General features: G+C 35.2%; 1 protein-coding gene across 5 annotated transcripts in view; it reads right to left on the bottom strand.

Annotated features, from left to right (window-relative positions):
- celsr1a (cadherin EGF LAG seven-pass G-type receptor 1a) overlaps window positions 1–27,244 on the bottom strand; it is a 102,485-nt gene that overhangs the window by 32,435 nt on the left and 42,806 nt on the right. For 4 of the 5 annotated variants that reach the window (XM_088645056.1, XM_088645053.1, XM_088645055.1 and 1 more), the window contains exons 3-9: window positions 26,514–26,736; window positions 24,918–25,033; window positions 22,605–22,693; window positions 15,478–15,558; window positions 2,404–2,561; window positions 1,464–1,627; window positions 779–904 (exon numbers count right to left, since the gene is read on the bottom strand). In XM_088645056.1, coding sequence (XP_088501182.1) covers window positions 779–904; window positions 1,464–1,627; window positions 2,404–2,561; window positions 15,478–15,558; window positions 22,605–22,693; window positions 24,918–25,033; window positions 26,514–26,736 — 957 coding nt within the window. The remainder of the gene's footprint in view (window positions 1–778; window positions 905–1,463; window positions 1,628–2,403; window positions 2,562–15,477; window positions 15,559–22,604; window positions 22,694–24,917; window positions 25,034–26,513; window positions 26,737–27,244) is intronic. The other variant, XM_088645058.1, reaches the window with a different exon arrangement.

The following is a 27,244-nucleotide window of genomic DNA, read 5'->3' as shown; positions in this document are numbered from 1 at the left end:
CATTTAGACATGATTTATATACAAAAACCTGTAGCCCACAAAAGTTTGAATTACTAAAACAGTTACGGGAATTGTTATTCCACTGTAGTGTCTTTTCCAATATGACAAATAATTGTGTGTTCACTGGTCTGACAATATGCTTATAGCATTTACTTTGATAAGCTAAGATCTGTGTAGTGTTCACAAATTCCCATTCTTCTAAGAGGATACACAAAAAACAGTAGTCTCCAGCTCATTCTAGGACACTGTCGGCTGACTTTTAATATTTTGCTTTTTATTACCTTAAAAAAAAAAGGTTTATCACACAATGACTTCCTTGACCCTCTCCCTCCTGATACTTCTTTCTCCCACAAAACATTTATTTAATTATTTAATTTCACTACACGAAAAGAATCCCTTATGTTTACATTTCTGCTCTTAATAGTGGATAGTTTTAACTGCCGGCCTCTGAGAGGTTTCCTTTAAAGGGAGCTCTGTTATATTATCTGCCCACACCTGCTATCTTACAATATGCCTGCAAGAATCAAAAGTCGAACTGTCAGCAGTAAATTAACAAAAAGAGCATGACACTTGTGTTCCAGTCCCATCAAACCACTTCTGACAGGTGCTCTGCAGAAACTCATCGTGTTTCCCTTTAGTGCAGAGCAAACTACTGGCCTGGTTTTCTGCTATACACAAGGGATCAGCACAATACCAGCTGAACTCCTTGCCAGATTAAATATATAACCTCAGAGGAAGCGAAGCAGGACCCTTTAGTTGTTATTTGATGGAGACTCACCTTGTTCACAGTTTTTGCCACCATAATACAGCGGGCACTCACAGCCATAGGTATTCCATTTATTTATACAGGTCCCTCCGTTCTGGCATAGATTTGGACTGCAGAAATTCTTCTTAGCTGTACAACCTACATTTCATGAAAAAATAATGGGTTTCAAAGACCTTGTCAGCAATTATACTTCTAAAAATGTGTGGCTGTAATTTAATTCAAATATGCAACAATAAACTCTCGGGTGTATAAAACCTTGTCGTTGACCTCACCTTTATCAGATGTTTTGCTACATTTTATTGTGTTTTGCCAAATCCCTGTGTATTTAATTTCTCTTGTAAAACCCAAGAAGCCTGGGGGAAAACATCTATCCAGCAATACCACAATATCATTTTTACAAAGAGGACGACGAAGAAGAGACAGGGGGTGCCTTCTAGCTATAGCACATATCACTGTTATGGGCAACACTCTTAGCCCTTTTGTTCAACAGAAACTTCCCACAAGACATAATACCAATAAGCAAACTAACTAGAATTTGTTGACTAGTTGAGTTGAGACTAGAAATCAAAATCATTCCAAAAATGTATTTTTAAAAGTCCTACACCCTTCTTCTTAATCATTTAAATAAAATGAAATCATTTTTTTCTTCCTGAATATTCAATATAACTATGATAAGTAGTTAGAAAAATAAGCTAACCTGCTGTGGTGCCATTATTCGCTATGAAACTGGCCATATCAATGGGTTTGCTGTCAATGGTCAGGTTCCTCATGCAGCCCACAAACTCCCGGTTTCGGACAGGGAAATCCTCTGGGAGGTTTGGAACCCCTCCAAGAAGCAAAGGCCCTGTAAGGTCCAAGGACCTGGAGAGAAAAGATGGTACTTTACTTATTAATAATCTGTGCATATTTGAATCCTGCAGGTGTTGCTGTGCTTCAACCAATGACAAACAACATAAAAACATCATTTAAACAAGGGTTTGAACTTCAATATATGTAAAGCTGAGTAAAAATTTGAGTTCATGTGATTTGAGATAATTGAGGTTAAAGATCAAAGAAGATTTTCACTTTGTGTTTATCAATGAGGAAGACATAGATGTCATTCAAAATCAAAAGAAGTGAGGTCAGCAAGTAAATGATTTCATATGGAATGACCCACTGTTAACAGTTAGGATCAGATAATCGGTTTTCACACAAAGTGCTAGACGATAAAATATGAGTTAATTCTTGAGAAACGTGATGAACTTGAGAGTGTGAGTTGTAGTCTTTTGATGGCATCTAATGAGATAAGGTGTGTGCCCTGTATGAAGCATCTTTTTACTTTGTCTCCTGATTAAAATTAAAGGCCCTACAAAATCTTGAATGATTAAGATTTACTGTAAAATGGAAGCTATGTGAGAGGTTAGCCATCTTTTAAGGAATCACTGAAAAATTTCAATAACATGGATTAACATGGATTTCATTTAAAAATGAAATGTGGACATTGATATTAATAGCAAAAATCATCAGCACCAAAGTAACTCTCAGAGCCTTTAACTTTCATCAGAGCTTAAGAAAGGGTTTTTATTTTAGTGAGTATGTATATCCTGTTAGGTCTGCCCTTGAAATGACAGCTGCAGGCTCACAGCCAGAGAACTCACTTCTTTGGGCCAGTTTGAGTTCCCTGAGCAGCACAGGAGTAGTTTCCAATGTGGCTGCCAAAACGAACAGCCATTGCAATGTCACAGTCATCCACTGCTACTACAGCCACCTTCTCTCCAGAGGGCCCATGTGGAATACCTAGTCTTCCGATGTTGGGCTGGAACACAGAACAACAATGAACTGACTTATGCACAAATCCAATAAAGAGACAAAGGGAAAACATTATAAGCAAAAACCAACTGATTGCACAAGATCAGATAAGCAAAACGGTGCCAGACACAAGGGTCATTAAAATTTGCTGAAATTGGCTTTTAAAGATAGGACAGAATTTCAGCTATGTTCATTTTAAATCATACAGAGCTATCCTCAGGAAGTCTATGTGGGCTATTAGAATTGACTCTAAAAATAAGCAATCCCTTAGTGCTTTTCAGAGAAAGTTCACAATACTTTAAGTACTGTTGTTCTAAAGCTATAAAAAGCAATGTGTGCTTATGACAAATGTGATATGCTGCAATGGAATCAACTGAATCATCTGGCTTTTCCAATGTCTGTGATTACATTCACATAAGCTCCGAAGATTTAGATCCTGACGTTCAAATTAACTAATATAATTAGTTCAGAAATATGTAGAAAATGTGAGAGAATTGGTCTTTCAGTTAAAGGCTATTAAACTATGATGATGCCATTACAACTGCAATTTGACATAGTAAAATTATCATTTTTGTGCACTGTTAAGTTTAAAAAGCCCTTATGCTTAGGTCAAGAGGGAGAATATCTTTTGCTCAAGGGATATAAAGATCTCCCTTATCACATGAGTACTATACTACAAGCAATATAGATCAAAGCTCAAAATATGGAAAGTTGTTTAGAGAAGGTATGTGGATTTTAATCCTGAGAACATGAGCAAACTGCCCATTTTAGATCAACAGTTATAATTCTCCAGAGAACTGAATGTTGTGCTACTTTGGTTAATTATAATGCCTAATTATATTATGGCTAAGTTGAAAGTGCTCATTCTTTGTCTATCCTCTTATAGAGAATGACAATTTTCCACTTTTTGGTAATACAAATGTGTGGTGTGCCATAAGCCATCAAGATAAAATCTGTGAAGCTTTTATGTACATTTTTCATACAACTTAATTATTTTTTTTTACAGTGAAACAAGTACAAATAGCATCCCTTTCCCTTGAGAAAGGAAATCCCACATATCTCAAAGACACAGCAGCACAGACGTGAGTTTTTTTTATGAGCTACTTTGTAAAGTTTCAAAATGTTTTCAGGTTGTCAAAAGTCATTGTTTAAAGGTTGCTGCCCCCTTGTCCTGAATGTAATGAGTTATATTCCAGATGTCTACATATTCATACAATTCTTTAATTTTCCATCAGCATTTTCATTTACACAACACCATTTTAGCTGCAAGCAAGGTTTAATTCCTTGTAAAGATCAATTAGTTTTCTGTTAACTGTGAAAAGGAAAAACTATGATGCACTTTGGTTTCATTACTGTAGCAGTTTGTGGAGCAGATGATTAGAAATATCATTTTTGTACAAACTGAACAATGCATAACTTGGTATATTTTCTGACTAACTTACTCTACTTGTCAAGTTCAGCTTTGAGCCTGTTTTAGACATAACTTTTCCACAAAAACCAAACAAAATTTCAGAGTGTTGGGTGACAGACTGATCTGAATGGGAAAAGCTTTTAAGAGTATGCAGCTGCAAAGTCATAGTCCTGGCCTTGGCCTTCAAGAGAGCACCAGCTCAGTTTAATAATATAAAGGATTACTGGTAGTAAGGCAGTCTGAAGTGGCTCCTCCATTTAACTTTAGGACAGAAACAGGCAGTACAAGTCCAATAATTCATCGAGCTTTGAAGACTTTAAAGGGAAGCACACAGTGCACAAATCTAATTAAAATACTGGCGACCTGCCAACAATCATATGAAAAAGAAAAAGCACTTTAAAAGCACAAACAGCCTGCCGTTGGCACAGGGCCTTTCCATGAGCTCCACCCGCTTATGGCTGCTGTTTATAAAGTCTTTCACACAATTGAACACCCAAGCTACAGCTGCCTCCACAGTAAATATGAGGCGTTCCACAGATCAGAGGATAACGCAAGTGCTGACAGATAAACACAGACTGTGGCCAATGCTTCACATCTATAAAAAAGAATACTGTTCCGAAGGCAAACCTGAATATCAAAACCTCTACCACATGTACAGTACAAAGCTTCATGCAGTTAATCTCAATTACATTTATGTCATAGCAGTGAATGTGAATTCTTATCTATTTTTATATCCTTGCTGTGATGAAAGCAAAACTGTAGCACTTGAGGAGAGAAAAATATTGCCCAGCTCTATATAATCTTTATACGAAGACCAAACAAGGAGAAAGGCTGCCCAGCTCAGGAGAAAATTGCTTTTTTATATTGTTTGCTTAAAGCAGTCCACAGTTATTTATCAGGTTTCTCTGGCTCAATCAATGGCAATAAATGAAAATGTACAACTCAGATTTATCTTCTAAAATACACTTATGTTGACCTAAATGAAAAAGCAGTGACTACTACACTTTTCATTCTTCAGCCCTTAACCTGCACAAAAGTATTTGAAACACTCATGTTAAAAATCACTGCATGCTATATCATTACATGTCTGGAATGTGTGAATATTGTTTATATGCATTTAAATTGCAGTCTGAATCTTGCCTTTCAACTACAAGAGAAATACCAAAAGGAGACTTCCAGGCTCATTTAAAAACTAGGAATTTGAGTGCACAATGCTTGAGTAATGGCAGTTCTAAGTTTCAATATATATAGAATCTAAAAAAAAATTGTAACGCCAGAGCTATTAACCAGCAAGGGCACTGACACTGGATGAACACTGAACTGGCAATGATCCACACAATGAGAGCATCACTATTCGACTGTGACTGGGATTCCCTGAGCAGATGAGCACAATTCACTCAATGCTGCTATGGGCAGGACTGGGACTAGTCAGCTACTGGAGAAACAATGACTTCTGACACTCCAGTTTCTTTTCCTTTGCAACATGCCAGTGCCTGCAACTTCATGGTGACATGAGTGAAGGACTAGCCTCTCCTCCAAACCTGCTAAACCTCCTATTTATTGCAGCAGAACTTTTGGCTTGTCAAATGAATCGCCTGTTACCTGTTTGCACGTCCTTAGTAAAAGGGAGCTGTTGCTAGGAGCTTAGAGATGACACTGAATCTGGCGAATTTGGCAAAATTGGAAGATGTATAATAAAATCATTGGCTTTTCCAAGTTTTAAAAAAATCACAAAAATTAGTAAGAAAATGAAGCGCTGTTCTTGAGCATTTTAATAAGTGATGATTCCAATTTTTTAAATAAAAAATTAAGAATGAGAAGCACTGCCCTTTAGTATTTTTAATACATTTTTTCAGTTATGGTTTGAAATAGTTACAGCAACTAACTATTGTGAGAAAATAAGGACTGCTGGTTACATCCCAGTGCCAATGCAATCCCTTTTCTCAGTTCAGACATGATCTCCTTTGGAAGCCAGCCAACAAACCAAGCCTTCTTAGCTCTTTCATTAACCTGTTGGCCTTCAACCAACAGACCAGAGAAAAATATCTGGATTCGCCAACAATACTTCACCACTCTAGAGGAAAAGGCTCGTTAACTGCCAGTTACTCATATCTTTTCTTTTTGTGTTGGTTCTAGTTGGGGAATTCTGTTTTTGCCCCAACTCACACCTTACATTCAAGCAAATAAAAAAATAAATAAAGAGAGGTCAAAAATGATTGACAGAGATTAAACAAAACTAAAGCATGTATTATCTGGCCTTAGTGTTTAAAAAACAGCTAAGTACATTTAAAGCGTTGGAAGAATATAACCCACTTAGAGAAAGCAACCTGTAATGTTGGAGTCTCATTACCCTGTGTATTTACTTTTTAATAACTTTTTAATAATTTAATAATAGGATCGCTTTGGAACTAGTTTTGTGGAAATGTCACACATATCATTTTTGTTTGTATACAAAAACTGTTCTGCCTAAGAACTGTTGCATCTTATAATCAGTGGCTTGTGCTGTCAAGTAACTCCTATATGAATTTTCATAACAGCCTTGTTAAGGCAAGAGGAACTTCTATTTAATAAAAAAGAGGATTAGCTATATAGTTTCTCCTCAATGTCTGGAATTCCAGGTTTATCTATATTTTTTAGAACAATGTTGTACTATTATGTCTGAGAAAAGGACAAACAGTGTACTCTAAACAGGTAGATTAGTGAAGCAGGCCAACACAAGACTATGTTTGTAGAACAGTTAAAACAACCTTAAGAAATTAAGGGGATTCAGTCCACATTTTCCAGTTTCATTATGCATAGATGAAGAGCTTTGTTCACTCTAGTTATATAAGCTCATTTAATTGGTCTAGTGCTTTTGGCATAATACATGATGATAAGGCCACCCCTACAATAAGTCTGTATAAGTACTTCAGATTTCCAGGGCTTGATATGCACAGTAGATTTACAATAAATGTAAGACAAGAGCTCTTGAATCATTAATTTTGTGTCTGCCGTGTCTGCTTTATTCTCTTTTTTTAACTGTCCTTCAGGTGTGACGTTTCTTGGCTGTCAATTTAAGATCTGACAAGCTTTGTGCATTCAGAAAATTATTTGAGAGAGAAGAAAACACTTCAAAAATCATTATCATTATCAGAGGCTTCTAAAAGCCTTATCCTTAACGTGAATGCAATGGTAACTTCAAATTTAGTTAAGTCCTCTAAAGAGGGTGCTTGTGCTTTTTTTTTTACTTTTTCGGTGCTAGGTGTATCAATGGTGAATCTCTTTCTTCATTACAAATCCTTTCAATAGAAACTTTTGTTAATGTGCCTTACTTGACCATGACTTCATGAAGCAATCCATTTGTAGCAATGATTTCATTAATTTCCGACATAACATTAATGTCTCCTTTGAGGTGAAAAAATCCAAATGAAGAGGTTACATCACGTTAAAAAGTGTAACTTAGTCTATAACTTCCTCATGGTAGAAGCAGAATAGGACCCATATTTCAATACTCTCTCCCAGTGTTAGGGAATACTGTGACTTGAAACTTAGAAGCACAGTTATGCCAGCTGCATGTATAGTTACATTTTCAAGAACATAATGAAAAACTTCTTTTTTTTGCAGTTTCACTCATGTACTGTATATGAAGGAATAATCATCAACATTAATCAGCTAGGAAAATTATAACAACAAAGGACTTTGACATTATATACTAAAGGCAGGATGATAAGTCATACGATAGGTGTCTAGCGTTGTAATTAGATACATACAAATGTGTGTTTGCATTACTGCCTCACAGCTTGAAACGTTGGTTGAATTCCAGCCCAGGGCACATTCTGTGTGGAGTTTGCACATTCTGCTTGCATTTGTGCGTTTGCTCTGAGTACTCAGGTTTCCTAGTGTCTTAAAATGATCACTGTGAGGGTATGAATGTGCTTTCCAATGGAGTGGCGTCCTGTGTTGCACTTTATGCTTCTAATACGGACTCCAGGAGCTTTATCAGTAACGTACATCTTTCAGATAACGAACAGATATGTGTATGTATACCTACACAGACAGTGCCCCTTCTAGTAATCTCATTCTATTGCCCCTAGATAGCAGGATGGTGACAAAAAGTAGAGTGGCACCCACAGATTCTGGAAAGTTAAACCATTTTTTTAAAATGAAGCCAGTTTATTTAAAACACTGACAGCCATGGAAAGACAAGACCTGTACAGATGGCCCACATCAGGTTTTCTTCACAGCTGTGACCACATCGCAGCTGTCACAGTGACAGCAGACTTCACTATACTATGTAAATCCACGCTGAACATTTCTTTCCTCGCATGGGTTTAAGCCTCAGGACATGAACCGAAGTTTAACACACAGAGGTAAGAGTCAACTTACAATGCCACTCTAATTCTCAGGCTCCACTTCAATAATGAATGTGTAGAGGGCAAAGGCAATGAACCCTTACAAAGGGTGTTTGAGTTTTTCAGCTATGATCCTGTTCTGATCACAAGCATTGTACAAAACCACACAGTGACCTCAATGCGTGATCAAGAATACAAGCTGAAAGTAAGAAATAACACCATATGAAGAACAAGGCATTATTTGCCAACTAACCAGTCTTTTCTAAGGAGACCTACTTAAAACAGCAACATTTCCATAAATGAGTGTTCCCAAATTCAGCCCGGTAAAGAGTCCAGAGCAGGAATTTCCACAGCAAAAGACAGTAGGCTACCAAGTTTGTCAACACTGAATTTTGCTTCACAAACTCAAGCTGGCAAAAACACTACATGTCATTATACACATACTGTACCTTATGCCGAATTGGAGAATCCAGTCATTTGAAAAAAAGTCACTGGTTGTTTACCTTGAGAACATCAAACCTAAAATGTTCAAAATGTCCTAAAATTTTACTTCTGTACTTATACAAATCTGCTTGTACAAATGGAGCAATGTAAAGTGTCAAATAAGTAAACTTGAAGCAAGAGAGTTACCTCATTCTTTGTGTAAAACAATAAAATCAGATATACTGAGACATTGTACAGTATGTTAAATAAAGCAAAAGTATGAATCTTTTGCCATTGTGAATACAAGTACATGTATGTACATATTGGTACATAAAGTACAGATGAAGTGGTGAAAATCTAAAATATGCAAACTTTAAGTTGCATAAATTTAAATGTTGTCACAGCAATTTTAACTATGGTTTACACTGGTTTTGTGGTCCAAATGCACAAAAATGTTTTCCCTTATTAAAATGTTTACTGCACTACATTTTTTTCCTCTTTAAAATGCTCATAATGTGCACACACAGTTACCTTTTTGAACTGTAGCTTTTTCATAATCTTTCTTTATTTAGCTACTTTCATGGCGCCATCTGAAGTTTTTCACAGTTAAAGAAATGTAAAGAAAATATCTATTACTAAAAAAAAATAAAAGTGTACATTTGTTACTCCATCACTAAACAGTTAACTTGCAGCAAAAGCAGTTGTCTTTCCTCAGGAGTGACACTTCTGTTTTTCTGAGGACTGCAGGCAATTCTCTTGTTAATTGTCAATTCTGGTTTTTGGAGAAAAGATAGGCTTACTGGAGCCATGGTAACACATTTGATGTTCTGAGGCTCCACAGAAATAAGAAAAGGTCAATGAATACAAATTGGTCTCCCTACTGACAGCTGCTCAGCTTTACTAGACCATGCTTATTGCCCCGTCCCTCGTTATCACACTTGCAAGGATATCTGGAACCTCGAGGAAATGATGAAGTTTAGAATTTCTCTTGTTTGACCAGAGAACAGAGAGCACATTCTCTAATGATGACCTGACCAAGAGGCTTACACAACTGTAGTCCAGAAAACAAAGCAGTGAAAGACAAAATAACGTTAACCATAAAATGTTAATAACTGGGCATGACATAAAAATATGTAGGAATGCTAACAAGTATTAGGCCAGGCAGAAATTATTTAAATAGGTAGTATAATAAACTAACACATTTTGTTTTAGTTTTTTTTCCTTTTTCTGATCTAATAGTGTTAGTACATATCCTAATTTCTCATAAAGTGAAAAAAACACTCGGTTCATCATAAGAGTTCTTTAAGGTTAAAAGCAACTGAAGTTTACACAAAGTAACACAAAGTTGTGTTACTATGTATATAAGAGAATATCAGCTGTAATGTTTTATCTGCACTACAGCAGAACAGCTCCATTTCTGCAAAGGCATGTGCAAGCACCAAAACAAATCAGTGATGCAAAAATATTAAAAGTTCCCTTATGCTGTCATTAAGCTTTAAAGTACTTGTAATCTTCTTTTACTCCCATTTGCTGTGCCTTAAGTGTGTAGAAAGTGCCAGCAGAAGTGTGATCTATATCGGGATGGAGGACGAGCTATCACATAATTAATTCTTGAAAGGTGGTGTTTATAAATGAGATTACAGAGTCCTGATTTTGTTTGGGTTTTCAGAAGGAAATGCGATTAGCTATCTTTCTGGTCTGCTGAAATTTCATTTTTTGATGAGTGATTCAGCGCATTTAAAAAATAGAAGGCCCACATGTTCTGCTTTCTGTGGTTTCAGGACACCATACCAAAATATGCATCAGTCCTGTCAACTTATAAGATCTTCATTGTGCCTTTGGCTGTGTTGTACTTTATCACTGTTCCATCACAGCAGGTCCCACAACGTACACAAAGCTGATTGAATTACTGAACAAAACTTTCATTGCTATACAGCAGCCTTTTTCTGCCTTTAGGGTGTACATAAAGACTGTTGTTGAATTACCCAAAGGAAAAGCAGCACATTTCAAACCTATACTTTACAACAGTCCCTTTTCTCACTCACTCTAGTAAAAATGCAATTATCTGCTCTCTATTTGTCAGTGAAGCAGAAGCAAATATTTGGTTTCACATGATGATTTTCTTGTTGGTGTCTAATGGTCCGCTGCAGAATTTAAGTACACCTCATGTTTCAACTGTTACATGTTACAATTGTTTTCATTGTTATGGCATCCTAGCCAAATTTCCCATTGGCCCTTACCATTCATGGCCTCCTAATAATCCCCATCTATGAATTAGCTTCATTACTCTGCTCTCCTCCCCAGTGATAGCTGATGTGTGGTGAGCGTTCTGGCGCACTATGGCTGCCGTCGCATCATCCAGGTGGGACTGCACATTGGTGGTGGTGGAGGGGAGTCCCCATTACCTGTAAAGCGCTTTGAGTGTCTAGAAAAGCACTATATAAGTGTAAGCAATTATTATTATGTAAATAACAGTGACAGCCCATAAAATGTAATAATGGCAAATCACCTGACTAATACAATGAAAATCAATTTGTTTTCAGAACGGTTATTATTCCAAAGGAACAGACAAGTATAAACCATGGTACATTTAAAATACAACTCCGACACCTCTAAAGTTCTAATACAAATACTCTTTTAGACTGGCACGTCCCAACAAACCCAGATAATCAAGATGCCAACACAAAAAAACACCTATTATGGAATAGATTTACAGGAATGACTAATTTCTTGGAATGAGAAGTTGATTCATTCAATATGTATGTTTTGTCATGGTGCATAAACTATGTGGAATCTTACTGTATATTGTATATGGAGATAGGAAGGTGAATCAATCAAAGAAACTGGAGAATAAGAATCCACATGCAGGTGATAAGTGAAGCCTTACTCAGGCAATATGCTGAGTGAACAGTGTGCAGTCAGGAAGTCTTAAGTTTGATTTGAGAAGGAAACTATTACAGCCCCTGTCCCAAAAACAGAAGTTGCAATACATTTTTCAGATCTACATCCACCAGGCATAAATATCAGTCTTCTTTTTATGAGTCATATGGATAGGATAACAGCTGTTAGATGTTTTTGGTTTCTTTGCAGCATTTTAAAAAGCAATACTAGAAAATGCAGTCTAAAGTCCTCATTACAGACAGGCGCTAAAGGACTTCAAAAACCTTGCATAGATTGCAAAATAGAACTGGTAATAGTATTATTACATTAGAAAATGTCACTGTCACACATGTTCTTGAAGGGAAACACTCCAGAAGTATTATTTTCCAAAGCTGGAGGGAAAAAAGTTTTCTTACAAAGAGAAAAATAAAGAATGAACCTTCAAACTTGATAATGAGGCTAGCGTGACAGAATCCACAAATAAATAATCCTTCTAACAAATAATCATCCTGAAAATCCATTTTTGTTTCAAGAGTACCAAGCTAACTGATACTCTGTGGCCCAGAGGCTATGACATGGAATAGGAGAAGATTTATTATTTTAGGACTTTATCATAAGGTTACGAATAGCTTGGCAAAAAAAATCAAAATTCCCATTCTGTGATGATTTCTTACTTACATATTTTTGGGAATTTACACACAGGTTTGGAGGTTCATATACATATTAAAGGGAGAAATTTATTTTTAAGTAAATAAAATTACTGTATAGGCTCACTAATTAAATCTTGTAGGTATGCTTGGCAAATTCTTCAGAGAATAAAGTAAATGTTCAATATTCTTGACTTTCAGGAGCCGGCCGCCGTGTATGTTGAGAATGCATGAGTTACAAGTCGACTGCATTGATAACTAATAAATATGGAAAGATACAATGAAAAGAATCTGTAAACTTCTCCAATTCAGCCAAACATAACTACTGATGTCTTTCTATATTAGTATTCAAGTTTTAGTTTTAACAAACATTAATTATGTCTCTTATCATTATGGCCTGTGTGAGCCAAAATGATTTCAGATTCAAATATGTTTGTGTGAGATCAATCAATAACTACAATTACAAAAAAAGTTACACACACAGTATTTATGTTAATATACAATTTGTGACTTCTACCAAGTTAATAAAGTTACAGACATTTTGTACATCAGACTAATTAATAATATACAGATGTTGAAAATTCCATAATCTGGGAAATCCTTTGTAAAAAAAGACTATTTCTACTGTATATCTTTCTATGTAAAAAAAAAACAAATAAAAAGGAGAGCTAAAGATAATCACAAATGATCTGTCAAACTTTAGTTAAAAGTACAAAAGATAAAAATGCAGACAAATCATGTGAGAATTACTAAAAAAAAAATATTCACTAATATTCACTTAAGATAAAATTCAACAGGAGATAATAAGAACTGAGGTCTTCTCATATACATTCTAAATAGAACAAAGTGCTACAAGCTTGAGGCCATCACAGCAGTTTTGTGAGTTGTGGTCTAGTCTGGATTAGATGGTTGTGATTATCATTATACTGTCTTTCCTGATACAATCGCACACAGCTACTACTACAAGAAGAAAAACAAATCGGTGGGGGTGATGTCTCTACAATTACTCATAATAAACGTGACTATGAAATATACTTTCAACCTCCAAATTGCATTCAAAAGAATGTTTCCGTATTAAACTTGCATCATTCACAAATTTGGAAAATTTAAAATGTTTAGAAAAAGTGAAACACAGTATGGTTGAAATCCTAAGGTATTTATCAGTTATATATTTTCCAAGACAGACCAATGAGCTGAAATAATTGTGTATGTCTGAATATCTTGAGCTCTTTGTCTCTCAGTTCCTTCCTTAGAAGAACATAGGCTACATCCCCAAAACTTAACCACAGGGCTCGTCTCTGTAACAGGCTGACATTTGAGAGGGCCAAGCTAGATAAAATTCCTTGTCGTGATTAATACTTGTTGTTCCACAAGTCACCTGACCTCCTCTGTTATAGGAAATATGTCATGTGGAAAGCCGATAGTGTACTAATGTATAACTGCCATTTCTACTCAAGTAAATAAATGCATGAAACCTGACTCATGTAAACTATCAATAAACCATTCCTCTTTACCTGTTTCAGCCTTTTCTTCCACATTATTATGTACAAGTTTAAGTTATGACTTTTGTTTTCCATGCATCTATAATGTATGATATAATAAGTGCCATGCAGTTATAAAAATATGTTAAGATGGAAACATTTTCAAAGCTATACCTAGTTTAGATTTATATAATACAGAGATGTGTCGTGTTTTCACAGTTTTTAAAGTCTCTCTCATTGTAGATATCAGTCACAAGTCATAGTCATTTTATGCCGTAAAGATTGTTTTACTTACACAACCATGTAATGAATTAGTTCTACGTGTGGGTTGAGGTAAATGTTCTTATTTACAGGAAGACATTTTTCTAAACCACCTATGCTTTCTGATTCAGTTAAAGTTTTTTATTTGGTATTATGTAATCTTAATGGTACTATAAACAGAATGAAAGCAGGAAGGTTTACAATATTTTATTAATATGTTTTCTACAGCTCAAAATAATCCACAGTTGCAAAATAATTATCTACACTTAATGCGTTAAATTAGTTAATTCACTTTATCACCTGGTAGAATACATGATTTTCAGTAAATGTTGAAGGAAATGCAACATTTGAAATGAAAGAGTAATTCAAAAAAAATTTTAATTACTTAATTGATGGATATAGTTTTGTCTCTACTAATTATATGTATTTAATGGTTAGATACTGTGAATTAAATACCAGCTAAATAAGAAGCCTGTTATGAACAAAACTGCCAGTAAAGATCAAATCATTTTTACCCACAAGTGGGAGCAACATCCACTGATTTACTGACTTTTACAACCAGACAAGAGAACAACATAAATGTTTTTTCCCCTCTGTGAACATTCCACAAAAACATCCCATAAATCCAGTTCCCGTACTATCTTCTTGTCTGCAACAGGCAGTAGTTAAAATGCAAACCTTTGTACATGTTCTATCAAAGAAAGTGCTAAAAACATGGCTTTTCAGCAGGAAGTTATAAATTTCCCCTGCAAATCAAATACATTCACCAGATACAACAGTGCAAAGGTCACACAAAAGATTCCAAGGATAAAGAGAGCAAAAGAATTTGCCTGCAGTAGCCTAAAATGATTTAGTATCCCTGGTTCTGTATAGTTTTATTTATGAAGTATTATAAAAAATGAAGTATTATTTCAATATTATTTTATGTCGCTAGACAGCAACCCATGATGGGGACTTTTGACAACCACAAATAATACCAAAAAATAAGTTACAAAAGAAGATAAACTATTTATATTAGAATTAATAGCACTTCTATACATTACACAATATTTTATATTGTATTTCTGAGATAGAGTATTGCCTGTTTGTTTTCACTTTTACAGAAATATGATTCCTTGCAAGCATTCCTTTTATATTAAGACCGCACAACACAGCCAGATCAGTACAAATGATGTCTGAAGACCGCTCTAATAAGCCATTTCGTATGTTATACTGAAAACAAGGTCTGTTTCAAAGGCACAACATTAGACTTTTCAGAGACAAAAATAAACCATATCCATCTGGAACAAATATGTTTCTATGCATATATGCGTGGTATTAGCTTCACAGTAAATGTTATATCATAGTGATGTGGGCCTTGTGGACTACAGTAACTAATGGAGGCAGAGTAGCCTAGTGGTCAGAGCTGTGAACTGGAGGCCAGAGAATCCTGGACACCAGACCCAGGTAAGGCACTGACTTTGCTATGACCTTGGCTACGTCACTTTACCTCCTTATGTTTCAGTTCCAGCCATGCTGTATATATGGGTACATGCAGGACCCCACTGGAATCAAGGAGATGCAGGCTATCCTGGGTAGATAATTGGAAAAAGTTTAATTAGATCCTCTTTAATCCTATAGTCCAACTTCAATAATTCATAGAAAACAAAACTGAGGAATCCTGCAGATCAGTCCTTCGGCGAGACAGTAGGTTACCCTCCCAACTTCCATGGAGGTAGGGCGTTGAAGGCTTGAAGTGTAAATGGGAAGTAAAGGTCATACATTTGTATTTGACCAATTCTACTTGCATCTTTTACAGGCTTAAACTAAGATTAAACATTCATCTCTTCTTATGCTTAGAAAATATTATAGAATAACTAACTTGGCAGAAAAAAACAAAGGTATAAGCTCATATGAAAAGGGAAAAAAACATTTGAGTAATTTCTAATTAAAATCCACAATGGTAGGAGTCCTACACTGAATGAAACCTGAAGGTTTAATTATTCGGTATGGACAGTAAAGTATGGTCTCCATTTACAAAATCCCACACAAAATGATATACAGCAAATACTTCTCTACATCTCTTTCTATGATGGAGAGCTTTGAAATAACTTAGTAGAAATACACTTATTCCTGATGATGTTACTGTATAAAAAATAGTATCTCTTAAGCCCTAAAGATTCCTCACCTTGCTCTTGTAGTTGCCACAACAATAAACATCTTATTTAGTGGATTATGTTGGGTTACATATGCGTTTACGAACTGGATCTTTTTAATAAGACTTAATAGTGCCTCTTTAAATGTTTTTAAGACTCTCTCTGTTCCAGCTATTGCCCCCTGTCCTTAATACATTAGATCAAACTGTGTGATAGGTATTTATGCATAAAAGTATTATGTGAATTAAGTAATTCAACATGATTAAACAGAATCTGTCAAGGCCCCATTGGTGATGAAAGATATTAAGTGTCTCCTTCTTATTATTAAGACTGCCACTTATCACAAACTGTACCAACTATCTGGTTCTAAAATGACATTTGCCCTTCTTGCATGGGACTATGTTGGGTTAGGGACAAATCTAAATTTTCACTGCATTCCAATGCTTTAATTATGGTTCTTTTAGGTGCCATTTCGTTCCCTTCAGTTCTCTAGGTCCAAAGGTATGTGCCAAGATTGCACTTCACTCTGCAATTATTTGCCATCTCATTAGAATCAGTATGCCAGTCGACAGTTATAAATATTGTAGTAGTTCAGGTGGGTAGCTGCGTCAGCATGCGTAGGCTGCAAAGGAACAAGTAATAGATTTATTCCATGTTGAAAAACAGCTAGAATCACACCTTCCCCCTTCTCTTAATGACAGACTAATTTTCTTCTAAATTTTCTCCATTCGTTGGAGGTTTCATTTCACACCTCTCTACACCTATTCACACCTCTTGATTGGCCTCTCTTTCTGTCCCCTGTTCCTGCCTCTCGCTCCTCCTCTCTCCTAGCCTTTGTTCTCCCGCTACATTACCTTTGCCAACTGCCTTGTCTTTCTCACACCTGAAGAAGGCTCCGCGGCTGAAACGTTGTGTTTTCTTTCTTCTTTTTTTCAGCATGGAATAAACCTATTACTTGCTCCTTTGCATCATAAATATTGGGATCACAGCATTATCTTCCACCTTATGCTGATGATAGCCATTTGTTTTTAGAAAAGGTGGCTCAATCACTTCTTTATTTCCTTGATATCTTTACAGTTTAAGTGTGCTACAGGGAAATAAAACTTACTTTGCTTCCCCTGAATATTACATTGTAAGATATAGCTCTACCTCTACATTCTGACGGTCAGGTTATTTTAAATACCTTGGACTGAAATTTATCTTCGTTTAAAATCAACTGTATTAACCAACTTTAATGATACTTTGTAGAAAAATTGAGATGGATCTCACCCGACCCTGATCATTAGCCAATTAATTTAAAGGATTTCATTAACAGATTTTCACAGATGTTTTTTAATGCATATTGCTGACTCCCAACAGGAAGCTGTGTGCCCCCAACACAGCAACAGACCCATTTTGTATATGATAAGGATATTTCTACCATGATATGATATTTCTACTGTAGCAGAAATGAGGGTGGCTGGCTTCCATTACCATTCCCAAAAATTGCTTTGTATCAATGGGCCTTTGCCTTTCTTGACTCTGTTTTTCTGTAACTATCTACTGCTTGTGTCCACAGAGCTGATAAAGGAATTGTGTGACCCTGAGAAATGGCAGCTGATGCTAGGAAACTTCACCATCTTCCTGCATTCACCGATTTACATTCCCAGGCTTTCTTTGTAGGACAATTCGGGGGCAGTGCACTGATACGTGGAGGAGGGGGGAGGGGGGATTTGAGGGCCAGTGGAATTGTTTTCTGCATTTTGTTACAGTTGCATAAAGTTGTGCTGCAGTGTATGCTGGGGATGCATTTCTTGAAGAGTACACTGTACAGTAAATCCAAAAACAACAAATCAATATTGCACAAAACAATTAATGTAAAGGTGTGGGAGGGTAGGCTCTGATAAATACAATCTACATGACTGCACAAGAAGCATTTTGACACATTTATTCTTCTCCTTAATGCAGTAATAGTAGATAAAATGTAAGTTTTTCATTAATTAAAGTTTCTGCTGTTGCTTCATACAAAATCTTTAAAACACTATTAAAGGCATTACACTATAAATAACCATTTGTGAATATAGTCTGGTAATATACATAAGTAAAACTGTGTTTACAATGAAATGTAGCATAATCCGATGAGTTGATGTCATCTGTTGCAAATGACTGATAATGACTGGCTGGAGAAATGTGGGAAAAGAAAACCAAATCTTGGTATACTGTAAGTATAGTGGCAAAGTATTTGTAAAAAAAAATTGAAAATCAATGTGTAGTGGGAAATTGCTGTATAAACATTTGGGAATTCTTCATTTTGTTAATATCCCTTTAAAGTAGCAAAATGTGTAAAGTTCCTGAAAATTAGTAGAGGTTGATGCATTGGGCTTTGTCAGAATTTGCTGGTGTCCTCTAATAAATGTCTTTAATGTGACAAGTGTATTGTTAACCCTTCCTGCAAGGCTGTGAAAAATCTGCTTTACAACTTACAAAAGAAAAACAATTGCATTTCCGTAAATTAATCACACAAGACACTGAAAGAGTATTTGACTTCCATAATTTAAACCCATTGACATGTACAGGAAAAGAAAATACTGGGATTTCAGGAACTTGCCTAAAGGCAAAGAAAACACCGCAGGATATCAAAAGTAGGACTAAAGTCTCTTCTTGTGTTCTGCACAGGACTATGAGTCATGTTTAAGGCTCACAGGTAAAGATCACAGTAGGTGAGGCTGTTTAAAATAATGAGCCATGCTCCACTGTGGTATTTCCAAGCTGTTTCACATTCAAGCATGGGTGGTCTATTTTATATATATATACACGCAAATATTTTGCAAATTGTTCCTGTTGCCTTTTGATAGAATGGCTACAGGATACATTAATCATGGTTTTATTTTTGCCTATTATTTTTAATTTTACATTAACAACTTTTAAAAATTATTTTGTATAAATTTATTTTAAATGCTTAAAAGAACATTTTTAAAGAATAAATAAGTTCCGACATTCTTTGCTTAAAATTTTTAGCTACTCTACATAAGAGAAAAAATGGGAATTCTTATATTGTGACTACTCTTCTGGTCTACCATTAAAAATGCACATGTAAGCCAAACCAGACCCTAGCGAGGTTTTATATGTTCAAAATTGTTACTACAAAGCTAATGTACTTAATAATTTCAGAAAAAACATACACCTATAAGATTCCAGGCAACAATTAGTATCTACCGGGGGCAATAGCTCAGATGTGAAGTAAGGAAAAAGTTGCTTTCTCATAAATTCCCACCAGGAGTTTCTACTTCTAGACATTTCGTTTTGAAAAAACACCTTCAAGTACACTGAAAAGGTTTGTCTTCTAATCAAAATAAAGGGACTGACAGTAACTAAGAATTTATAAGACATAAAAGGGGCACATGGTTAACATTTCAGCATGTACTGTAACAAGAGCTATACTTTCCATGCCTGTCCCTTTCAAAATGTAACATTCGCACAGCCTAAACAGAGGACAATTTCAGTCTTCTAACGAATGGTTATAGATCAAAAAGACATGGCAATTAGAGGATTTGTGTGCTAATCCTTCCTGTAAACATCAACACTGATTACATAGCAGGCCCATGCTCACGCTTTCACAGTAAACAGTTCTTCAGCAGACAGGGCAATGATGCAGCTTTCCCTGCCAGACAGCTACTTTCTGACATCACCCTCAGTTAGGTTCCAAGTAATGACAGGCTTCAGCACAAATGCATACATTCTTCAGTATAAATAAATATAAATAACAATAAATAAGTGACTACTGATAAATCGTTTTTAGTTTTATACCAAAGTGCAACGGCAGAAATAAGTCTCGCAAGTATGAAGAAAGCAGACTTAACTGAAAGCAAAATACACACCAATAAAAACAAAACTATGATTACGTCCAGTATCCATGGAAACCAGCTTTTTTGTAATGTGTAATAGTTTGTAATTGAACGCCCAAAGTCTTTAATAAACGCCTGTCTTGAAAGTGGCAAACAATGATTACAGAAGAGAAACAGAAAAACAAATTCAAAGCTACAGTAAATCCGACGTAGGCAACGTCCCTGCAGCTCGAGAGGGGAGAGAATGTTTAAAAAAGACATAGGATAATAACATCAAATATAAAAATGTTAAATATAGAAGTAAACATAGTAAAATAATTCAAGAGAAAGATGCAGCACACACAGGAATTTAAGGTTTATGAAACTTTTTTTTGATAAAACTCCATACATTTATTGTGAGCAAAATATTTGAATTTGCCCATAGATATAAATTAAACCTTTTACTGGAAACCATAAAAGGAAATAGTTTAACTATGCTCTAACCTATAATACAATGTTTGAATAAATAACACAAGATATACATTTAGCAAGGATAAAGGATTCAAATTAAATAGACGCCATCACCCAGGATGAACTCATTTCTGACTTACGAAAAAAGAAAACTGAGTTAAACATTAAAAATAGTGTACTTTATCATAACAACATAAGAAAAATGTAGACATTGTCAGATATTCTACCTTTTAAATTGAAAGAAAAAATGGTATTACCATCACAAGTCAGAAATTTAATGTCAAATGTCATACTACTGCCAGTTCTTTAAAATGAATTTAATTCACCAGCAACACATAATCATAACACATGGGCCACTGTCTATTATCACATTTTGACCTCATAAATTACTTCAGTTCTTCAAAGGTCATTCTGCCACTTACTCCTTCTTTAGAAAGACTCTAATCTTAGTGTTTTTTTACAAACACCATCAAAGGCTTGGTCAGATTTAATAGATTTTTGGAGGGCCTTTAAGGAGAAGAAAGTTAAACAATCTTAAATTAAGTGAAAGAAACTGTCAAAATTCAAAAGCTGGTCTTGCTCAAGCTGAATATAGTCAATAATTAGGATTAATTCTAATTCTATTTCTTGTGGTGGTCGTATTCCTAGAAAATACACATACACATACATTATTAAATAACACCGTACAAAACTGTTGCCTATGACATGAAATACTATTCGAAGTAAAAGTTTCTCCTTTTCCTCTTTTTATTTACACTGTTATAACAAACAACATGAATTTTTTCTTAGCCAGATGTCTAATCACAAAGCATCACTGTTACACAGTTGTTTACAATGAAGCCTTACTGAGTGCATTGAAGGGCCGGGATAAAAGAGGAAGTGAAACATTTAACATACAAAATAAACACATGAAAAAGAAAGGAATACATTAGAACTGGCACCACATCAGTTAATCTCATTGGGTCCAAATAACCTTTTTAAAAATATTATTTTTTCTTTTAGGAAAGGTTTGGAGGACCTAACATTTGATTCCTGTTGATCTATATTGATATGTATTGAAATCTGATTAATGGTGTTGCATAAAGCTATTTGACAGAGGGAATTTAATCAGAAAAAAATCACTAAATAAACGTTGTATTGACATTTAGCATATTATCTTACTCCACAGTTCATCACGTTACAAAAACAATTTTAGTCACATTTCCCTTTTGATGGAAAGAGTGAGTAGTCCACGTCCCAGAAAATACTGACAAGATCAGAAACCATAAACAATCAGAGGTGAAAATAAAGCAGTTATAAAATTGACAACTCACACACTGTACTACTGATAAAACAAATAAAACAGAAAGTTTTGCTACTGTACATCCAAAACAAACATTCTGATAACTGACCTCTTGCTGGCTAAGTCGTTCAGCTAAGTGTTCCTGAACAGGCCATTAAAAATATGAAACTGAAAAGATCTTATGTTCCAGATTCCTGGAAAAACACTGTGAATGTACAGGGAAAATAATTGACATAGCAGAACTATTATTAGTTCAGGCTCATATTTCTGCTTACATTACTGTTGGACCAAAGATCTCATCTCACAAATTATGTAGCAACAACTTTCAGAAATTATTATAAAGTGCAACACTCAAACTTGTTATAGATGTGCTCACGTAGTTGTATTTGAATTGTGGCTCTTAGCAAAAGAAGGTAGAAGGAAAAAGGGTGTGCTGGCGATATAGAAGTTCATAAAGCTACACAGTCCAAACTAATACAGGCAATTTTGAGGTTTTAAGTCATGGAGTGTTGCATATGTTCTTAAACCACCTCATCTTCCATCATTTTACATTTCACAATACATTACAAGTGGATGATTGAGGAAGATAAAATATAAAAAAAACATGAGATGTGCAGTGCAAACAGAATTCACAACATATGGAGAAGCACCTCTAATCGTTTATCTTTCACTTTGAACTAGCAACCAGCTGTAAATAGTTATAGAGCTAGTTGGAAAAAATTCCAACCCCAGTCAAGATCAAATTTGTGTTTGATGGGCTCCATCATCCAGGTGAACGATGAATAAAATAATGTTTTGTGAAGTACTATACGTAGAATAACTGCTCTGAAGCTCATGCTGTGCTGCTACTTGCATGGCCTCAGTCATAACCTGAATCTACAGAGACTCCTCAAATAATCAAAAGCAAACAGTAGCCATCTCTTACTTTGTTATAGTAATGCAGCTGGATGGAATGCCACTGGCCATCGCTGACGCCTCCTGGAACAAATGGTGCTACAGTGGTTTTGGCCTCTCCTGGAATTTACAACAGGGATAAATGTGAAAAGTGAGGTGGGCATAAAACTCCCATGTAGCATTTTTCAGATTTAACAACTGAACAATATAGGCAATACCAACAAGTTTAACATGGATGCTTTACAACATGGTCATGCTTTTCATTTGATTATACCTTGTCTTTTTGGAACAGCCTGTTGCAAAAATGTCAGAGCTTTACCTCATTGCTGTTAAATAAATGAGTCACAGATTTCCTCTATAGATTAAAAAGGTGCTTGGACTTTTGTTTTTCCTTTCAGTAACATTCACTTGGAAGAAGCTGGATGCAACTGACTGGTTTGCAGAAAGGTTAATCAGTGTTTAACAAGGGCTGAAGTTTCCTTGGCAGGAATTTACTTTCAGACAATGCAAACAGTAAGCCAACACATAAAATGTAGCTATGTTTACTTTTTCCATCGAAGGTTTCAGTGTGAATGATTGTTTAATTCTGTGATTTTATTCATCTTACCCAATTTTATTTTCACTTCCATTCCTCATTACAGAACCCATCTAGCACAATGAATATGTACTGTAAACTGTTGATTGACACACTGATTTACAGTTTAGAATTTTCTCAACACTGTCATAAGTTGAGTAAGTTCCACTGTGTAATACAGAATCCTTTAAAGTATTTTTATTAGAATGTAAACATAGGATGGACTACAAAGTAAAGAGGCTTTCAATACTACAAAAGCAACCAGCATCTGAACTTCAGTACCTAAACTAAAACTTGTAATTTAAATGTTCAGACCATCATTGCTTATTTCTTTAATTCTAAGTCTAATGTGTACAACAAGAGATTACCTCCTAGGTCAAGATCATAACTGATACAATACATGAGTGCTCCATCTTATATTCTAGTAGTCATTTTGAGAAAGGTCAAAATCCATTGTAATTGATAGCAATATTTTGTCCTCCGTTAACAAATACCAGAAATCTGTTTAAGGAGAGAATTCTCTGTGTTGAGAAATACATTCTCGCAATATAATACAAAGCCATATTATTGCTATACTATTTAGCATTTCTATCGATAACTGCAAAAAGCTTATAGAAACCAACTTTAAAACATCTCTTAGATACACCTCTTATATGCTTATTTTCACATCTTTCTGAGCACACTAGCACCACAGTTGTGAAATGTTTTTTTTTCAAAACAGGTTTATGATGTTCTACAGCAACAAAGATGAAAGGTATTCTTGCTATCCTAGTTGATATCCTGAGTTTCTAACGCGCAAGAATTCAAAACACAGATACAACATATCAGGTCTGTCTCACATGACTGTTTATTTGTGCTGTAACCTCAGGGTTAAAGGAAAACAGGATTTACAGACCAGTGGTGTTTTATTGTAGCAGGCAGCTGCTGTTCAATTAACTGAAACAGAGTGATGAATGATACCCTTAACACTTAGTAACTGAAAAATCATTTATGTCTAAATCTAGCCAATATGTTAACCAGAAAATATCAAAAGCCATGAGAAAGATGTTATTTCAATTGAAAGTAACAGAGTCCATTTGTAACAATCTCAACATTGGAACAGGCAGTTGAAAGAGTGAGGTTTAATAATACAGTATTTGAACCATTCTTTAAAATTAACTCCTTAGGTTACATAATCTGCTTTATAACCTCTGCTGTGATTTACATTATTAATCTGCATTTTACTACTTAGGATGTAATATCCACGTCAAAGTGGTTTGCTCATAGTAACAACCAGGAAAACATGTTATGGCACTTAAATATTTATATAATATAAAGAGAATTAAAATCATATATCTGAACACAATTTATATAAAACCCACTTAAAATTAAATTAACTGTATTCACAAAATATTTAGATTTTCCACAAATACCCATATTTTTCTCACTTTAACAACTACATATTAATTTAAAAATAATTGAAGAAAGTATGTAACATTTAGATTTCCATCATTTTGAAATTAAAGAAGAAACTGATTTGTGATCTTATGCAAATTACTGTCATCCCAAGAAAAAGTAGCTAATTCATTTTGACATATTTATATACACTACTACTTAAACATGACATCTTTCTGTGCATGTTGCTGGAACAATGAAAAGGTATCAATCCATAGTCTGAACTAAAAAGTAGCCTGCTGCTTCACATATTGATGAATATTCACATTATTCACTCGGTTAATGGAAAGTCTAGTGCTCTATTTTACAAGCGACACAACTGTCTGGCCATCTTACCTGCTGAGAACGTCAACTGGACCTGCTCATCAATGATTTCTAGCGCAATAAAGTCATGCTTTTCATTAAAACGGCCATTGTAAAGAAGCAAAGCATTCCTTTCCCTGGTAGCAAACCTGTAAAGAAAGCACAGCATTTGAATTTTATTGGACCACATAGCTGGAGTTCACTACTACAATCCTATTTATTCCCTATGACAACAGAACAAAACTCTAGGAGGGAGAATCAGCCAGGATGTCATAAAACTAGAACATGTATGATTTAAAGAAGGCCCATATCGTTTCACAAACACAAAAGGAAAGTTTATACATAATTGAAGATTGACATAATTATTTGCAAACTTCATTAAACCATGAGTTTTTGTTTTTTGTTAAATGTATTAATATAGCATTTCCTTGCATCATAACAAATAAAAGTCCTTTGCAGTGCATACAAAGTGTATATTTACATGTGATAATCAATTACTGCTCAATCAACATTTAGAAAATGTTATTGCTTTAAACAGAAAAATATGTACTAAAAGAATTACATTTTTTGATTTTCTATTCTATTTCAATTTTCTATAAATCTAGGTCAGGTGGATTTGTAAATGCTCTTCTAGACACTAAAACTAAAAAAATCTTCATGGAAAGAAATTCGCTATTGTTCTACTAAACTTGGGTTATCGTTTACATAGCATGCTGCATCACAATGTTACGTGTAATTTATTCAAAGGACACAGGGCTCTGTGTCAAGATTGCAAGTTCCATTGGATATTTTAGAAACAATAAATGTACAACAGTAACCACACGAGTACGGGTGTGATCTGTAACTGCAGGAAATGGGTTTTCCAAACCTGGCAACATCAACATTGTCTTTCGGACTAGAGCAATAATGCGAGAACAGACAGACAGCAAATCTGATGTTGTCTTTCTCACACCTGAAGAAGGCTCCACGGCCGAAACGTTGTGTTCTCTTTCTTCTTTTTTTCAGCATGGAATAAACCTATTACTTGTTCCTTTGCAATTATATATATAGTTGTATTCAAATGTTTGGGCACCTCTGTCCAAATTACATGTTTTATTGATTTTCTAAGTGAAAAGAAGTTAACACAACCTCTACAGAAACCAAACTTAAACTTGGCATATTTCTGCAACTTTTAATACACAGATACTATTTATTTGCTGAATTTAACAGATTGAAAAAAATAAAACAGTAAATGTGGCATGTGCAAAAGTTTGGGCACTAGTGTTATTTTTTTGTAAGGTCTCAGAACTTCATTGACTCATTAGGCCTTAATCTAAGTCAGGTGATGACAATTCCAGAGCTTCATAAATTCTCTGAGTCTTTGTCCAATACCTCCAATCCATTTTAGTACAAGCCACCAGGCCTGTACTGGAAGTTGCAGGTTCAAGGACATTTTTCAAGCAGGCTCTTGGTTTACAAGAATAAATGAACATAAACGAACCTGGCAAAAGGAGCGCTATCTCACAGGAGGTTATTCAAGCCTTTTTAAATCCTGATGCAAAAGAGGGAATGCAGAAGAACTAAAGGTTATGTAAATGGCCGAAATACTACCACAAGAGCAAGCCTAGTAATTCAAGGGACCCAACTCACGTGAGAGAGACTGTGAAGTGGAACCTCTGCCGCAGGCCCTTGAAGGTGACGAAGGATTGAGGTGGGAAGCTCCTGGTGGTCATCTCGCAGTATGGCCTCTCGTACTCCCCCGGCGGACACTCGCACTTGAAGCCTCCCACCAGGAGATTGATGCAGGTCCCCCCATTTTTACAAACCCCAGGGGCACATCTTCCTGAGCGGGCATTGACCTCGCAGTGCTCTCCTGTGGATCAACAGCACGAGACACCAACCAAATTTAGACTAGTCTGCTGATGGTGGCTAAGATGTCCTTCTACAATCTTTGAAATATATAGCCTGTAAAGTACAACACAGGTATAATACCCTTCCTACTTGAAAACACCCTAAAATATTACCCTGTATTTAATATTTAAAGTTAAATTACACTGAGGTTATGGACAACAAAATAATATATAACACCCCTGTAGTTTTTAATTAATTATTGTAAAAGCATATTTTAGTTAATCAATTTCCCTACAGGATTAATAAAGTATTATCTATCTATCTTTATCATGGCCAAAACCACGAGTTCAATGACAGACACAAGACGCAGTTAAAATCTCTGCTGCTTTCAAATGTGAATTTCTTCCTAACTCAATATATGAAAATCTCTTTGTTATATTGTATGAAACAAACAGGAATTTTTTGGCAAATGGTCATTTTAGGAATGTTGTTTACTGTATGATAGTGTTAAGGCTTTTCCTATAAAGCAC

Source organism: Lepisosteus platostomus, chromosome 9, assembly GCF_059453375.1.
Source record: "Lepisosteus platostomus isolate fLepPlt1 chromosome 9, fLepPlt1.hap1, whole genome shotgun sequence".
Classification (NCBI taxonomy): Eukaryota; Metazoa; Chordata; class Actinopteri; order Semionotiformes; family Lepisosteidae; genus Lepisosteus; species Lepisosteus platostomus.
This window is presented reverse-complemented; position numbering and strand designations above follow the sequence as displayed.